We start from the raw sequence: 18,882 nt of genomic DNA on the forward strand, positions 1-18,882 counted from the left end.
AATATGAAAGGTCATTCCTGCTCACTAGAGGGGGAGGGCTGAGGCACATGAAGAGCCTCAGGGAGTCAACCTCTGCCTCAACTCCCATCTGGAAAAGAGGCAGCAAGAGGGCCAGATGAAGTGGGTGGGGGAGGGAAAATGACCAATTCTGGTCACTCCTCCATGAAGGAACTCGGAACCTGCAACTTTTAAGAATAAGGAAGTTTTTTAAACGTATCCTTCAAAAATAGTTTACACGCTCTCAGTAAAATCAGAGTGTATAAAGGGAACAAAACTGCTTGATGCAAGTTAGAATCCTTATTCATAACCAACACATAGAAAGCAGTCACATCAAACCCTAATACACAATACCCAAGATTAGTGTGGTAGGGAAAACATCTAAGGGAAATACAGTTTTTCTGGATTGAGAATGGTTATAAGGGTTATATGCATAAAGCTATTTTACTCTGAGTTACCTAACTAATGAATCTATATAATATACCTGGCTGGAGATAATTGTGTGTTAATTTCATGCCCAAAGCCTTTATCCTTTCATCTGAGTCCAGGTATAATTTTCATGAAACCATTAAGAACTGTCAGAGGTGACACATGGAAGCTACTACTCTTACATAGCCTGCTTTAAGAAGAGCAGGACACAGGCAGCTTAAATATATCACCAAGAGAAGCATTTATTCCCCTGCATTCATACAGAAAACTATAAGGCAATAATTATACTTTAGGGATCTCTATTTTCAGTGATCTCTACCTGATATTTCCATTCCCAATACAGTCAGTGAGCAGAACTGACACTTTGAGATTTGATTATAGTTTGTAGCTTTTGTCTACACTCTTAGGAAACAGTGGTTTTTCTACTTACTACTTGTTGAATTCTTTATTTAAGTGGAGGGTTAAACTTATGATTATGAGGTAAATTGAAAATATGTCTTTGTAAATATTAAAAGAAAAATAAGAAAAGGAGGAGGAGGAGGGTGGGAGTGAGTGGGGAAGGGAAGGATGGAAAGAGGGTAGGGTAAAAAGTATTATCATGCTCTTTTTTTTTTTTTTTTTTTTTTTTTTGACAGGCAGAGTGGACAGTGAGAGAGAGAGACAGAGAGAAAGGTCTTCCTTTGCTGTTGGTTCACCCTCCAATGGCCGCCGCGGCCGGCGCGCTGCGGCCGGCGCACCGCACTGATCCGATGGCAGGAGCCAGGAGCCAGGTGCTTTTCCTGGTCTCCCATGGGGTGCAGGGCCCAAGCACCTGGGCCATCCTCCACTGCACTCCCTGGCCACAGCAGAGGGCTGGCCTGGAAGAGGGGCAACCGGGACAGAATCCGGCGCCCTGACCGGGACTAGAACCCGGTGTGCCGGCGCCGCTAGGCGGAGGATTAGCCTAGTGAGCCGCGGCGCCGGCTATCATGCTCTTAAAACTGTATATATGAAATACGTGAAATTTGTTCCCTCTATATAAATAAGAAGTAAAATAGTAAAAAAAAAAAAAAAAGACTTCATAAGCTATACCCTATTAGAATCTACCAATAAAATATTAAGAACAGTCTTCCAGACTCTTAAGAGCTTTACTCACTCAGAAGTTAATTACTATTATTGTGTCAAAATTGAAATTCCTATAGAAGTAGTTAATGCACATAAAATGAGGACATTTCTCTTCACTAAATGTCCAAAAGTATATGCTCAAACTTCGTGTTAAGTGAGCATTTATAAATTCATTTCCCTGCAAATGGTCACTGATGGTCAAATGATGAATTTACACAAGCTGTGTCAGACTTAATACAGCTCTGTAAGAAAGGGAAACTGGCCAATATGGACAGGAACAGTTATTTCCAGAACTTGCAATTTACAGTGCACACTAATGCTAGAAGCCATCCTGCTGGGCTGACAAGTCATACCTCTAATGCGGCTTTTTGTACAGTGATTTGGCTGAAGACTCTGGCCCCTTCAGGACAGACTGTCCTCAGCTCATCTTTATTGAGAGAGAAAAGCTGCGCACCATTTAATACTCCAAGACTGTTGACAGTCCTGAAAAAAAAAAACCAAAGAAATGAACAACATTAAAAATACTTTCTCGAGAAAACTTCTGTTTCCACCAGTAACCCCGCCTTCCCAAGTGCTCAGTACACTGAAGTCTGAGTAGCACCACAGGCTTACTCAGTGCCTTGACAGGGACTCTGCTGGTGACGAGGAAGCAACAAAAAGGAACAATTCTGTGTAGTACCATTACTGTTTATATTATTTCCTTGAAATCTGTTGTTTCATAGATGGAAGGAATAGGTAACGTTTTAGTAACCTGGCAACTGACTAACCATTATACTTCATTTTTCAACCATGCTAGCGAGTTTACAGTATGTTAAGGTCCACTGAATATGTATTATTCAAGTAGTTCATTGTAATAAATATACATAAGATATGCATAGACTTTTAGATTACAGATAAACAGAAGCTTTATCGTGAGTTTACTAAAGGAAAAGCTTTATTAAGCTTATAATTGGGGATGGGCATTTGACCTTGTGGTTAAGATGGTGGCTGAGATGCTCACATCCTACATCTGAATGCCTGGGTTCAATTTAGACTTTAGCTCCTGATTCTGCCTTCCTGCTAATGCCAATCCTGGGAGGCAGCAGTTATGTTTAGCTCAAGTGGTTGGGTTCCTACCACCCATGTGGGAGATCTGGATCTAATTCTTGGCTCTTGGGAGGCCATTTCAGGCATTTAAAGTGTGCACTAGTCAATGAGAGCTATCTCACCTTCTCTCCATTTTTCTGCCTCTCAAATATAATTTTTAGAAGGCTCATTTACTTGAAAGGTAGTTACATACAGAGAGAGATAAGGAGGGAGGGAGGGAGGAGGGAAAAGAAGACATGGAGAGAAAGAGAGAGAGAGAGAGAGACAGAGAGACAAAGAGAAAGAAAGAACTGTTATCTGATTTGACTCTCCAAATGGCCACAATGACTAGGCCTGGGCCAAGCTGAAGCAAGGAGCCTAGAACTCCATCTGGGTCTCCCATGTTGGTGCAGGGACCCAAGTTCTTGGGCCATCTTCTGCTGCTATCCCAGGTGCATTAGCAGGGAGGAGGGTTAGAAGTGGAGCAGCTAAGACTCGAATTGGTACTCAAATGGGATGCCAACACTGCAGGCATCAGCTGCGCCACAACACAGGCCCCTCAAATACAATTTTTAAAAAGATAACTGAAGATAGGTAAAATCTTCTATTTGCTATTTGCCTGCAGCAGGAAAAAAGCCTATGCCTTATGTCCTACATAATCTGGGGAAACCAACTAAAACCATAATACTGATAACCTGCTGAAGGGACCAAGGATGAATAGGTACTACCAACTAGAAAACGGGTGGCAACAAACGACACTTATTTCTGGTTCTTCCTTTTTTTTTTTTTTTTTTCTTTTTGCTACGAATAGCCACAGTTGTATCCTGAACGTGGAACAAAGAATGCAGTCTGGACTCTAAGATTTTTTAAGAGTGGTTTGTAACATGTAAGTGACCAAATTGCAAACAATATATGTTTTACACACAAAACTGCAAAGGAAGGCTTACACAGGGTTGAATCCCTTGGACTGCAGCCATGTCTTCACATCCTCGGGTGTGGAGTCATAGGTGATGTTGACAACTGGCACGTTCTGCCGTGGCACGTGGAACTTCTTCTGAGCAGCACTCCGACCAATGGTCAGCCTGTGGATGAGCTCGTCCTGCACTTCCTCCATCTGAGACTTCCTTCCTAGACACCACCAGAGAATATGGCATTTTTTGAAATCATTAACATTATAATCCCTCTCCACGGAATCTCAATCCCAATAATCCTTTTCCCCCAAACAGGATTTATAATATAATATTTCTACCATCCATCTTTGCTTTTATCCACACCCGTATGAATTCTATGATCAATGATTAAAATAACTCGTTCACTCTTTTCTCTCTTCATGTACTCATTTGGCAACTCATTTAACCCAACCCTTAAGAAGAACTTAGCTGTTTCTGTGCCTGCACTGCACTGCTGAATAGAATACACTAACGTTGACTGGATGCTGTCATGTGAAATTCATGATTTTGAACCTCAACTAGTTTGTTAATGTTCCAGGATAATCATAGTACATTTGCTGTTCAAGTGGTCCTCAACTAGGGACAATTTTGATCCCAGGAGACATCTGGCAATGACTGGAGATGCTTTTGGTTGTCACAACTAAAAGATGACAAGGGGGAAGGCTGCTGTTGTCATGCAGTAAGGGCAGGCCTGGGATACACACAACAATCCACAATGCACAGGCAGTTCTCAGCCTCCTACAGCAGAGACTAATCCAAACTCAAATGTCAAGAAAGCCCAGGCAGAAGAACCCTGCCCTGCACCACATGAGTGTCAACTACCTTGGTCAAGTATTTAGTATTTTCTATTTTTTATGCAAACTTCTCACCTTATCCCCCAATCTTCACCCTGAACTGATGACCTCACTTGTTGATTTCTGAATAATAATAATAAAAGAAGTTAGAAAAGAGCTTCTGCAAGTTTCCCTAGAGGTTTCCTGCTTGCTACCAGCACTTCCCCTGTATACTCTGCCCTCCTTCCCATTACAGTGTAGATGAACTGTTTCCATGCTCCCAAAGCCAATCCTATGTATATATTAGATCCCAAGTTTTCCATCTATTCCAACACTTTAAGGAGATTTCTCCCCTACTTATCCTGTTATCAATTGTCTCCCTTTACTTGATCATTTCATCAGCATTCAAACCTGTTATTTTCTGATTTCTCCCCCTTTTAAAAAGTACTTTCTTACCATATCCCTCCCAGTTACTGTACATTTCTCTGTTCTCTCGAGTGAAAGTCAATGAAAATATAGAAGTTGACTGTAATCCTCATTCTCTTATTTTCTCTTTTTCTATATTCTGTTTATTTCTGCTCTAATCTTCACCATTTACTCATTTCTTTCTTTGGGCTCTTACTTTCTTTTAAATTCATGGCAATTTAATTCATTAGTTTTGCCCCCACCTCTCCAACTCTATCTTTCCAAACTCTAGGTCAATTCCTTCCCAGCCATTATCTCATTAAACCTGTCAGTGATACATACAGCAGGTGACTCCTCCTCAAAACACTTATGATCTCCAGAACACCACCCTCTCATATTACTCCTGTCTCACTGTCCACTCCTTGTCAGTATTACTGTCTGGATCTTATTATCTCTCCAACTAAGTCATGTTGAATTGCTCCAGGGCACAATCCTTGGGCATCCTCTCTGCCTACACTCATTCCACAAATGACCATTGTGACTATGCTCAGGGCCAATTATTTCTCCAGTCCTGGCTATTACTCAGAACTCTACATTCATTTATGCTGTCTACTTGAGATAGTCATCTGAGTATCTATTAAATATCTCTAACAAATTTCAAATACAACATGTCTAAGCCTGAATGCCTGATCTTCTTCCCAAAGCTTGCTTTTATGAAACTTTTATACTTCCCAACTCAGCTAATTGCAATCTATTCCTCCAGTTCCTCTAGCAAAAAGCCATGGAACTGGGGCAGTTGTGGCACAGTGAGCAAATTAATCCAACGCTTGGGACATCCACATCCCATACTGGAGTGCTGGTTTGAGACCTAGTTGTCATTCGGATCTGACTTGCTGCTAATGAGCCTGGGCCCTGAAACCCATGTGGGAGACCTGGATGGAGGTTTTGGCTGTTGGCTTTAGCCTGGCTGCTGTGTGTATTTGGGGACAGAATCAAGAATGCATTATCTCTGTGTATCTTTACTACTTTGTCATTCTGCCTTTCAAATAAAATAAATCTTTAAAAAAATACCATGGAGCTACATTTGAATCCCCTTTGCCTTATACCACATGTGATCCATCAGCCAATTCTGTTTGCTCTACCATCAAAATGTTTCCAAATCGAAGTACTTCATTTTTTTTAAGTAGATTTAAAAAAAAAATTATTTGCCAGAGTGAGACAGTGAGAGAGAGAGAGAGAAAGGTCTTCCTTTTGCTGGTTCACCCCCCAAATGGCCGCTACTGCCGGAGCTATGCTGATCTGAAGCCAGGAGCCAGGTATTTCTTCCAGGTCTCTGACACGGGTGCAGGTGCCCAAGCACTTGGGCCATCTTCCACTGCCTTCCCCGGGCCACAGCAGAGAGCTGGCCTGGAAGAGGAGCAACCGGGACTAGAACCCAGGGCCCATATGGGATGCCAGTGCTGCAGGCGGAGGACCAACCAAGTGAGCCACAGCACTGGCCCCACTATTTTTTTTTTCTCTCCAGCTTGATCTGAGTCACCAGCCTATTAACAGGTCTATCTGATCCCACTCCTACAACCCCCACCCCCACACACATCCCTTTCTATTCATCAACATTACAGATAAAATGATCCTTTTAAAATAGAAGTCAGACATTGCAACTCTTGTGCTCAAAACATTCCCACGTGATCCAGATTCTTCTTCATATGAGGTCCTTGTGACTTCCTCCTCCCCAGTGCCTGGACCGTCTCTACACCTGCTGACAGTGGTTCCATGGTGCTGCCCATATTTAAGGGCTGTTCTAGTCCCCTTTACCTGGACTGCTTCCCCCACACACCCACATGACTCAGTCCTCTCCTCCTCTAGGTTTCCCTTGGCCTATATAAAACCACAACTCTCTCCCCAACAGCACTCTGTTCCCACCGCTTTATCAGTCTCCAAACTTCTTCCCACCTTCTAAAATTCTGTCAACCCAGTTGCCTGATTTTATATCTCTTTCCATTAAAATATAAGCCTAAAAATAAAAAGAGATTTCCTGTTTGGTTTGCTTCTATGTCCTTGGGACCTAGAACAGCATAGTCACTCAATTAATACTACTTAAATACAAGAATGCATGAGGCAATCTTCTGACTTTTCACTGAGAGAGACCTCGAATATCAACATCATCACAAACCAACCCCTTAAATAACCAGATAACAAAATGGAGGCCAAAGGAAAATGAGCTGCCCAAGTCACATTGTTAATGATTAGAATCCAGCTGGCACTGTATCATTTGACTTTCAGCTTAAGGCTGTATCTCAAAGTCACCAACATCATCCTTGATGAACTTGCTCACCAGCCTTCTCATTTCATGCTGATGGGAAAACTGTATATATGAACATACAGTTATGAGAAAAATGGAAAAGAAGTCAAAGTATGGGAGAAGAATAATACTTTTGTGTGTATATTTTTAAAATATGTGTTTATTGGACAGGTGTTTGGTGCAGAGATTAAGCTTGAGTTCAAGTCCTGGCTTTGCTCCTGATTCCAGCTTCCTATCACTGCAGCTTCTGGGAGGCAGCAGATCATGGCTCAAGTAGCTGGGTTTCTGCCACCCACATGGCACACAAGAATGCGTTCTCAGTTCACAGCTTCTGGTGGCCTAGCTCTGGTTGTTGTGGACAATTGGGGAGGAAACCAGCAAATTGAAGATCTATTTCTATATTTCTGCCTTTCCCATAAATAAATAAAATTAAAAATGTGTGAATATATAGGTATGCTAAATTATTTGGCATGTAACTTTTGGGGTCGGCGCCATGGCTCACTTGGTTAATTCACCGCCTACGGCACTGCCGGATTCTGTCCCTGCTGCTCCTCTTCCAGTCCAGCTCTCTGCTGTGGCCTGGGAAGGGCAGTGGAGGATGGCCCTAGTGCTTGGGCCCCTGCACTCGCATGGGAGACCAGGAGGAAGCAACTGGCTCCTGGCTTCGGATCAATGTAGTTCCAGCCGAAGCAGCCATTTGGGGGGTGAACCAGCAAAAGGAAGACTTTTCTCTCTGTCTCTCTCTCTGTCTAACTCTATCTGTCAAATAAAAAAAAATTATTTGGCATGTAACTTTTAAGAATTAGGAAAGAAGGACTGATTTATTAAGCCAACGAACTTACAGCAAGCATGACCAGGCCACTTAAGGGAGCTTTCTGTGACAGTGTTCTATGATTTTTTTCTTTCCTTTTTTTATTTTAATAAAGTGTTTTACAAGCATTTAGTGGCCTTGGGAAGTAACTGAAAGTGTGAAATAATCAGTGTTCTAATTTTTTTAAATGCCTCATGTATTTACGCAACCTTTTGAAGAAATTAAGAGGAAGGTGGGAGACCACCACAGACTGTTACTGTTACATTTAAATAATACATTACATGCATTTCATTAGTTAACGAATCACTACATTATTTTTAAAAACTACATTAAAAAATTATGACATGATGGCACCATACAGCCCATAAGTACATCTCAGAGGAGTAAACAAGAAAAAGCATCAGCATAAATGATCTATTTTCTCACCCACTGACTAAGCCACAACAGTGGGTATTACTAGTCCTCAGCACAATCTTTTCTGGACTACAAACCTCTTTCCAAAGTGCTCCTGGCTTTTGGTGTCTACTTTCAATGCTCTATCACACAACAGCAAATCAGACTAACTTTATACTTTTCTAAAATAGCACTTCTGATTACAACAGTTTAGGTTCCAATCAAAGGACTAGCATTTCAAAGGAAACCGGAGAAATGCAAAGCAACTTGGTATCTTCAAAAGTGATAGGAGGAGGTTTGGATCCTGCAATAAAGGGATTGGAATGCCTGGCATGACGGAGGGCTCCAGGCAGCAGGCAGCGTTTTGAATAGGCTTCCCTGTTAGCAGCAGGTGTGTCACTCTTGACACCTGCTACATTTCAGAAACAGCATCCTCTCCCTCCCTACCGTGTTCATGGTTATTTGATAATATTTCGATCAGTACTCACTTCCTAGTTCCTTCTATTTTATTTTTAGATTAAGTTTAGGTAGTAAGGAGAGAATAGGTAGCATGAATAGGTTTATTTTTGAGAGTGATCTGGCCATCAATAAATATACACTTAAACATGCCTATCTGGTTCTAAGCCTGATGAGAAACCATAATGGTTATTTAGAAAAAAAAAAAAACTGTTCCCCAAAAACATGTTGCAGAAGCAGCTATGAAAAGCATCTTTTTAATTAAAAAAATCTATTGAATGTAAAACTATACTTTTGAGATAGCCTAAGAAGGAACTTTATATTAAGTAACTAGTTTTATTATTTTAAGAAAACAAATATATATGTTAATTTTTGGAGAGATGCTACTGTTTTTATATACCAATGAGCCCTTCGCCTAAGAAAAAAGAGACTTGCAAATGATGAGTCACAATTATCAGGAGAGTCCTCTATCTTTTTATAAGTATTCAAGCTATGACTTTCCCACTTGGTTATTCTTGGTTTCTCAGAACGGGACAAAGAACACACTGTCCCAACCCACACACTGTTCCAAATGAGGACCAGATGCCCATGACCTCTGCTCCCAGGCCTGCAGCAGGGGCAGCACAGTGTCAGGGATCATCGTGCTGACACGTCGAAGGAAGGGGGATGGCAGAAACTCGTGGGAAGAAAGACGAAAGGAATGGTCATTACTAAGTACAATTTTCCTTAGGGAAATAAATAAAAATATTTATAGAACTTTCTCATCTTAAAACTATGTCTTTTGTGTCTTTGGGGAAAAAAGCATATTTATAAAAACACACATTAAAAAATTTGTTTGGGGTCTGGTTCTGTGGTACTGTGGGTAAAGCCACTGTCTGCAGTGCCGGCATCCCATATGGGAGCTGGTTCGAGGCCCAGCTGCTCCACTTCCAATCCAGCTCTCTGCTATAGCCTGGGAAAGCAGAAGATGGCCCAGGTCCTTGGGCCCCTGCACCCACATGGGAGACCAGGAAGAAGCTCCTGGCTCCTGGCTTTGGATCGGCGCAGCTCTGGCCACTGTTTCCATCTGTAGAGTGAACCAGCGTATGGAAGACCTCTCTCTTTCTCTCTCTCTCTCTGCCTCTGCCTCTCTGTAACTCTGCCTTTCTAGCAAATAAATAAATCTTTAGAAAAAAAAATTGTTTGTATCCTATAGTTAGACACACACACACACACACACACACACCCCACACACAGCTGTTTTGGCCACACAAGAGTCAACTGCTTTTCCAAGACTTCATTTTTTGTTTTATGACAAAGTCAAGGTATGGATACAAAAGTTACTTTAATTGGGGGAGAAATTAATGTATATAGCCAGGCTTGAGCTTATTGTATTTAACCAGAATTTCCAGACCAGCTGAATAGTAACAGTTATACAAGTACCTTTTTTTTTTTTTTAACTTTTTAATTTATCAAGAATGACTACAACTGGAGAGATATAACTATAATCTACTAAGCTAAGAAAAACAGTAGGATGAAAATGGGAGTCAAAGATTCAATAATTTAGTTTTAGGGAGCAGGCATTTAACCTGGTGGTTAACATACCCACATCCCACATCAGAGTACACAGATATGGTTCTCAGCTCCAGATCCTGACTCCAGTTTCCTTCTAATACAGACCCTGGGTAGAAGCAGTGATGAAGTATTTGTGTTCCTGTCACTCGTAGGAGACTAGAATTGAGCTCCTAGTCCTTGGCTTTGGGCTGACCCATTCTCAGCTGTTTGTCTCTCAAACAAATAATTTTTAAAAATTAGTTTTGAACATGAATCTTGGACATCTAATCTCAGATTTAAGGTTAATTGTACAACACATGTGTCTGGAAGTCAGAAATGAGATTTGGTCTGAAGACTAATGTGGGTTCATTCCTTTTCCAACAATATAGATAGCACTGAAAGAAATGGAAATGAAATGATCATATATAATAAAAATTCATTTAAATATTGAAAGAATGCAGAACCCTAGGAGACACACATAGTCACAGAATGACAGGATATCCATTAAACACACATGCTTATACCCTTCTTATATTTCTGCCATATTAAGGAAATTTGAAAAATCTTCCTGGCTCTAGTTTTCAAAGCGTTTTTGTATATCAAATAGAGACAGGGACAGGTGTTGTGGCACAGCAGGTTACATCAACACTTGGGATGCCAAGATCCCAAATCGGAGTGCATAGGGGTCAAGCCCTGTATCTGCTTAGGATCCAGTTTCCTCCTAAGGTGCCTGAGAGGTGACAGATGAAAGCCCAAATACTTGGCTTCCTTCCACACACATGTGAGACTCAAATGTAGTTCCTGGCTCCTGGCCTCAGCCTGGCCCAGCCCCTGTTGTTGTGGGCACTTGGGGAGTATAAACAGTGGACGGAATATCTCCCTCTCTGTCCTTTCCTCTCTTTTTCACTGTATTTCAAACAAATAATTAAAAAAAATAACATCGCATATCAGAGTGCCTGGGTTTGAGTCCCAGCTCTGCTTCTAATTCTAGCTTCTCATTAATGTGTACCATGAGAGGCAGCAGGTGATGGTTCAAGGACTTGAGAGAGTCCCTGCTACTTTTGTGGGAGATGCAAGCATTTGGTAGTGAATCTTTGCTGTGTGTTGATCTCTATCTCTCTGTCTCTTTGCATTTCAAATAAATATGAAAATAAATAAAAATTCTAATACATACAGCAAAGTAATTTTACAATACTTTAAAACATAAATTGGAGATTATACTTAATAGACATTCCATAATACAATGTAAAACAAGTTAAAAATTATCTTAGGAGGCTACCTCCTGCAATGCCTGCATCCCATATGGGTGCCAGTTCAAGACCTGGCTGCTCCACTTCCGATCCAGCTCTCTGCTATAGCCTGGGAAAGCAGTGGAAGATGGCCCAAGTCCTTGGGCCCCTGCACCCACGTGGGAGACCCTGAACAGGCTCCTGGCTCCAGGCTTCAGATTGGCGCAGCTCTGGTAGTTGCGGCCAATTGGGAGGAACCAGCAGATGGAGGACTTCTCTTTCTCTCTGTCTCTCCTCTCTGTGTAAATCTGACTTTCAAATAAACAAATAAATCTTAAAAAAAAATATCGCCGGTGCCGTGGTTCACTTGGCTAATCCTCCACGTGCAGCACCGGCACCCCAGGTTCTAGTTCCGGTTGTGGCACCGGATTCTGTCCCGGTTGCTCCTCTTCCAGTCCAGCTCTCTGCTGTGGCTCGAGAAGGCAGTGGAGGATGGCCCAAGTGCTTGGGCCCTGCACCGGCATGGGAGACCAGGAGGAAGTGCCTGGCTCCTGGCTTCAGATCGGCGCAGCGCCCCGGCCGTGGTGGCCATTTGGGAGGTGAACCAATGGAAAGGAAGACCTTTCTCTATGTCTCTCTCTCTCTCTCTCTCTGTCTAAATCTGCCTGTCAAAAATAAATAAATAAATAATCTTAGAATTACATTCAATTTTCAAAATATCTACACTTCTATTCTATAGCAGTAACAAAGATAATCAAAATTAACCATTATATCCTTTAGTTTTTTTTTAAATATGGTTTTTATAGGAAACTCATGTGAAAAATCAAATTTAAATTTATTTAAATATGAAGTTGAAGTCTTTCTTAATCGCCTGAATCTGACTTGGGGGGTGGTAAATCTGAGTGCAGTGGCAGGTGGTGACGCTGGTATGACTATGTTTATATGTGAGAACAGCAGATATCAGGAAGAGAAGTAGGAAGATTATGATGACCACAGTGATGACACTGACAATGATGACAGCAGGGAATACTGACTACTTAATAATGTATCACACATTGGTCAAGATCAATCAAGGCTTTTCAATGTCCACACCACTGATATTTTGATCCAAAGAATTCTGTTGTGGTGAGGGGTTCTTCGTAGTGGGATTTTGCTAAACATCTCGCAGCACTGTCCCCACGTGGCAATCTAAAACTATCTCTAGAACATACCAAATGTCCCCCCGTTGAGGGGTCAGACATCAAAATCACCCCGGCTTTACCTGCATAATCACATTAAATCATCTCACTTATCCTGTGAGGCATGCAGCTTCAGTTTTCTCCCACGTACAGAAAGAACTATTAAATTGCTGAAGGTCACAGGGCCAGCAAGTGACGCTTCACGATATAAATTCCAGCAGGCCTGACTCTGGAATCTGTATCCAACCACAAGGTATTGGAAAATGAGTGGAAAGACATATGTCAAAGAGTGGACAGGATTTCTTCCCTCTCAGAATTACTTAGAGGATGATGGAAATAAAGTGAAAATCTCTATAATCTATGAAATGCTGTGCAAGTATAAGGCCTATGATTTATATTTACTACCAGTAGAATCAATAAAAACAAACGTATGTTAGTAGAATTCTTATTTGCAGAGGAAACTTCCTGGCCTCCTGTGGAAACTTACGGTCCACTGGAAGTTGTTTGTGTCTCTGGCTGTCTCGAACAATACTGCCGCCACTCTCGCTGGAGCTGCTGTTCTGCCGGGTTATGCTGGCTGGGACCTTCGACACAGGAGCAGGTGCAGGAGCAGAAGGTGGAAGGGGAACAGGAATAGGAGCTGGCGCAGGAGGAGGTGAGGGTGCAGAGGGAGTATCTGATGCTCTTGGACCATACTCCATCCTTTGTTTCTAGAAAAAGACAAAAAATGAACTTGAAATTTTAGAAAAAATAAACGTACACTAAGAAAAAATCAGACTTTGATAGGACATTGTTGGTTGCCATTTATTTGTGTGCACACACACACATGCACATCCTACTGGCTACATCAGTACCAAATATAATTATAAATGCTGAGAAAACTAAATTCAAACTTGGAATCACATGAGACCAGCATAGGTCAAAATATTTCTGATTAGATTATAATGTACGATTAATCATAATTTCTAATTTCAAATTGTACTAGAAGTCTGCATGTAAATACTATACTCCTTAATTTAAAAACATGTTATTTCAAAGATGTTTAATTATGCTATTTTCAAGTAATGCATTAAACAAAGGGGCTCTGTTTCAGTTTTAAAAAGGGACTATGCTTTAAAATAAAGAATTTAAAAATGCTATTGATTTTTTCAAGGCACAGCCCTTTCAGATATCACATCAATGAAAAAAGTAAAAAAATTTGTGTTGATATGGGATTTCTATAGGATAGCTGGGTAATGGAATGTCATTTAATTAAATGTTTATGCCCACATTTCCCAAAATGTACTAGAAACAAAGCACATGGGGATTTGTATTAAACAGGTACATGTGATAAAATACACAGTATTTTCCAATAATTTTAAAATCATGATTATTAAGCTATTACAAAATGGCATTTATGTATATTCCTTATTGAAATACAGCAGTTCGAAGTTTAAACCTAAACTAAATAATTTTAATAGACAACTAGAGTGTAAGAGGCTCCAAATTCTCAAAAGGAACATTTTCTTTGCAGAACCAAAATACAGAGTGATGACTTGGAACTGAAGTAAAGTTTAGATATTGCACTGGCACAATTTTAGTTACCCTAAATTTTAGGATTAGTACATAAAATGCAAAAAAAAGACCTTTTGGTAATATGGTCCTTTGATTAGAACAATACTTTTCAGCTCCAAATTGGCCCAAATATAAGGTAATACTGATTTTGAGTCCTCCCAAATTTCTACAGAGATCAAAAACATAGCAAATACATACCCCATCTATTTTACTTTCTAATTAAATTACTCAAAAACCCTGCATCACAGTTGTCTTCACAGCAAATGATTACTACCTGTGGAGACCTGCATGAGAAGGAGCCCTCATGGTCTTCTGTTGTCTTTCTAGAAGTCACTGCTCACCCTCACCTTCAGTGGGGTGGAGACAGCAGGAAGGGTGTGGGGCAAGGATGGAAGGGAGCTGAAAGAGCTGTTTGTGGTGCTGCTGGGGGAGGGCCAGGGCACGGAGGACAGAGCAAGGAGGGAAGAGGAGAGGGACAGGGAAGAGTCCCAGAGCAAGTTGTGGAGTCTGACAGGTTACGTGGGGGCAGAAACACAGACTGATAATCCCCTCGGCATTCAGAGCCTAGAAATGCTCCTAATCCATCCAATAATGTATTAGAAGGTATTGTTATCATATGACACCCACAAGACGATCTTCCTATATTTGGGCCAATAAAAATATTTAAAGCAATCAAAATACAGCAAACATCACCAAAACATAATTCCCAGCACACACCAAAGTCATCTGATGATGTCTATGCAATGTTCCCTTGCATGCCATTTCATGAAGGGTTAATGAATTCTCACACTGGTGTTTCCAAAGCGTGTCAGACTTTAAATTGTTGCTTTAAAAGCATAAACACAGAAATGCCATCATCTCTGCATTCCATGATATGATTCATATTTTCTGCTTTCATAAAGACAAGCACAGCTAGTGTTTTGCTTTCCATCAAGTAACACCGTGAAAACCGAATACACTGTGTGTTATTGTCACACTCAAGCCGGAAGACAAGCTCACCAAATGTCCTGTGCCTCGTTTTACTTGTCTGCCACTGCTGCCAAGTGCACTTTTATCAGGATGACTTCACGGAATACTAGGTTTTTACAAAATAGGTTTAAAGTAAACCTATTTGATTAAAGAAAACCAATATAAAATTGTTTATGACTTACACGATAAATTATATTTACTTGCATATTTTCCTCTTGCCTGATGCTTTCAGCTCTGACAGGAAAAGGGGAGGTGCCCTCCTCAACTCATTATAAACCATTCTGAAATGGTAGTCGAGATGGCTTTCTGTGGACACTGGTTTGCAATTCTTGTTGTGGAGGAAACAAAGTCACTTTTCAGTGTCCCTTGCCATTATCTCCACAGCTTCTTACCTAAAGCCTACCACCATTTACTCTTGACCATTTCTGTCTTGTGGCTGGTTCTGGTCAACAGCAGAAAAATGATGACATCTGTGTATCTTCAACTTGCAGAAAGTCTTGGAGAACAGGACTGTATCCTAAAATTGTTCTTTTGAACTGAAGAGGCTGAAGCTCCAAACCCATAAAAAGAAATTTTGACCAAATCTTCCCAGTCTGCCTGGGCTCTTCTCAGGAATTGTCACCGAAAGTCCCATAAATACTTCATTTGAGGGCAAAATAGGGCGGTTGGTCAATCTAACATGGATCTATTTTTTATTGTGTATTACTTCGTAAGTCTTGCCTGTTATTTGCCATCAATATAAAGTTCTGTTAACAACAAATTATTTCTTTGAAGGAGGTCAGAATTAGTAGAACTCATAGGACATACACTTGCCTATTGATAACTAAATGGGACTGACTGACTTTAAGAGCTAAAGCTGAGTGGGTATTTCCAAGGATTAATGAAAGCTATTGAGAGAACTCTTGATTCATGGAAGACACTGCTGGAGAGGGGAAATTATGCAAGTAAGCCCACAAAGCCATGAAAATTGAACTATTCTGAAAAATTTAACCTACTCTGAAATGCACATTTTCCCTCTGAGTTTGGTCTCTTTGGAACTCTTCAGTGAAAACTTAGCACAGCTGGAACATTTGGAAGGTGTTAAGTCTAGAGACTGAATCCAAAAAACTATATTAAAAAGAAGTGCCATGAGAATGAATGTAGGTTACCTCTGACAGCTCACCAAGTAATTGCTATTAGGAGAAGGGAGCAAATCACATCAAATGAGAAAATGAACACAGGCAATGGAATTAAGATAATGTCAATTAGAATTCACACAAGATACCCAAACACATGAGCAAATTAATTTCTGCCAGTAAAATTACCTGCCCACAAATCAATCAGTGAGGGAGCCTTTAAATATATAAATAACTTCGAAAATTCCTCTCTAGCCATGTAAAAATAATCATGTCGATTAGACTGTAGTAAAACAGTGGAGAGTATTTCAGTATTAACTGTCTAGTAAAGTACTAGCTTAAAAAATTAAGATGTAGGTTCATCTCATTCTTAAACTTTATAAAGAATGCAAATTAGAGTTCATTAAATATAAAGCTAATTCCAGTTTAATAGCTGATTTTAAAAAGGAATTATACATCATGGTGTGGCTTTTAGGTAGCTTTATTTCAAACTTGTAAGAAGTCCAAATAGAGAACATGTGCATACATATATACATATATACACACACATATATAATTATAATGCTATATATGCACTGTATATACATGGGTGTATACATATATGTATATATACATATATGCATACATATGTGTATATGTATATGTACTGTATATATATGTATATATACAAATATGTATGTATGTCTAGGGCAGGTATTATCCAAATTATCACAAGACATTTCTGGAAAAATGTCAATATATGAGGCACAATGAAAAGCAATCATTGTTAAGGTCAAATACAGAAAAAGAGTGAATATAAAAGGGGTTACCAAGGTTGGAGTAGTGAGAAACAAATGAGAAGATACAGGTTAAAGGATGCAAAATAGCAAGCATGAAGTAAATCAAAAGATGTAATGTACAACATGAGGACTGCAGTTAATACCAGTAATTGTATTCAGGGTTCTTGCTAAATGAGTAGATTATAATTGCTCTTGGGGTGTGGAATAGGTCACTATGTGAAATGATGCATATGTTAATTTGTGCCACTACAGTTAACTATTTTACTTTACTGTGTATGTATCTTACAATTCCATGTTGTACACTTAAAAACCATGCCTTTAATTAATGAACAGAGTCTTCTAAGATTAATTTATAAACTTTTTTCTAAAGAACTAAATATTATCAGGAAGTTGGCCTGGCAGGAAGAACCTGAAGGCCTTCTTAGTAAAATTGTCTCACTCTTTGGTATCCAATGGTGGTACCAATGGTGGTATCCAATGTTTGGATGGAGCTTAAAAAGCAAAACATTTATATCTCATTTACAGCATTAGTACTTCAGTAATCAACTGTAGAAAATATTTCAACTTCTAATTTAGAGCTATTTAAACATGTCTACAGAGAATAATACAATTTTATATCTGGGCTGAATTATGGATATTACATAACCTGAATTCTTCTATTTCACAGCTGAGCAAACTGGAGCACAGATAAATAAAATCCTTCCTTTATGACTTCATAAAGGAAGTTAGTGTCAGGACTAGGACTAGAATCCTTGTCTACCACTACCTAGCTTGGGCTTACTTCTTCTACAGTACTCCAACATCTCTTGCAGAAAATGGAGAAGATGAGAGAATTTATAAAGACTGGACTTTCTTAATTATTTGTATCTCGGTAGAGTAGGAACATCTACAATAACCATAAGCACATATATGCAATCAATAGCAGACTGAAGACTTCTTTAGTCAGGACACTGGGTATGTCAGAAAGCACAGTAGGCCAGCAGAGGAGTTCTGCTCCTAGCTCATAGCAGGAGAATCTACATGGGCAAAAGGGTAACAGCAGTAGATGCACAGTCACAGTGTGAGATGCCTGGAGTGGAGGCAAAAGATCTATCAGGAAACTTAATGTGGCAAGCAGGTCCCGGGTCAGAGAAAGCTTCCAGGGTGTCCATCTGTTGTCCACTAAAATACAACAAAGCCTGGAACGCTCCAGACTTCTATCAAAAGACTTGTCATCTTCCATACTCTCTCATGAGCATTTATTTCCTTTTCTCTGTGGCTGCATTCAATTATTTCAGTGTTCCACATCTTGGATAAATGCTTTAATGCCTCCATTTCTTTTATTTCTAAAACTTTGCTGAAGCCATAGGGGAAACACATTAGGTGGGAACAGCTGCCTGTAGAGAGCTGTTAAAAATCACTCCAAATGCGAGGATATTAAATAGTCTGGACTCTCTGGGAGGCTAGGTGGCAATTCAACACCTATTCCCTGCTGGTGTAGCTATGAGTGTCCCTGCCATCAAACACAATCTCTGAAAAAAAAAAAAAAGTGTGAACAATAGGCAAGGGCTATCCTGTGATACAAGGACAAAATACAAGCTCTCAAAAAGCTTGCAGAAAATGGAATTAAAATTAAGTTTATATTGGAACAAAAATTTTTTGAAATCCATACATATGAAGTGTCTTCAAAAAGTTCCTAGAAAATTCCTATTATGGAAAAAAAAATACTATCCATGGATTTAAATTTGTTTTTACCAAAACAATCTTATCTTTCAATTCAAATTTCCATGAACTTTTTGAAGTCCCTCATATACACTTCTTCGCAGGAAGTGTAGGAGATAAAACTAAGAGTCAAACTATA

General features: G+C 40.0%; 1 protein-coding gene across 10 annotated transcripts in view; it reads right to left on the reverse strand.

Annotated features, from left to right (window-relative positions):
- EPS8 (EGFR pathway substrate 8, signaling adaptor) overlaps positions 1-18,882 on the reverse strand; it is a 188,473-nt gene that overhangs the window by 1,775 nt on the left and 167,816 nt on the right. For all 10 annotated transcript variants that reach the window (XM_070049440.2, XM_070049441.2, XM_089303877.1 and 7 more), the window contains 3 exons: positions 13,113-13,335; positions 3,543-3,723; positions 1,884-2,013 (listed from right to left, as the gene is read on the reverse strand). In XM_070049440.2, the coding sequence (XP_069905541.2) occupies positions 1,884-2,013; positions 3,543-3,723; positions 13,113-13,335 (534 nt within the window). The remainder of the gene's footprint in view (positions 1-1,883; positions 2,014-3,542; positions 3,724-13,112; positions 13,336-18,882) is intronic.

Source organism: Oryctolagus cuniculus, chromosome 9 (genome assembly GCF_051225735.1).
Source record: "Oryctolagus cuniculus isolate XC-2025 breed Fujian yellow rabbit chromosome 9, ASM5122573v1, whole genome shotgun sequence".
Classification (NCBI taxonomy): Eukaryota; Metazoa; Chordata; class Mammalia; order Lagomorpha; family Leporidae; genus Oryctolagus; species Oryctolagus cuniculus.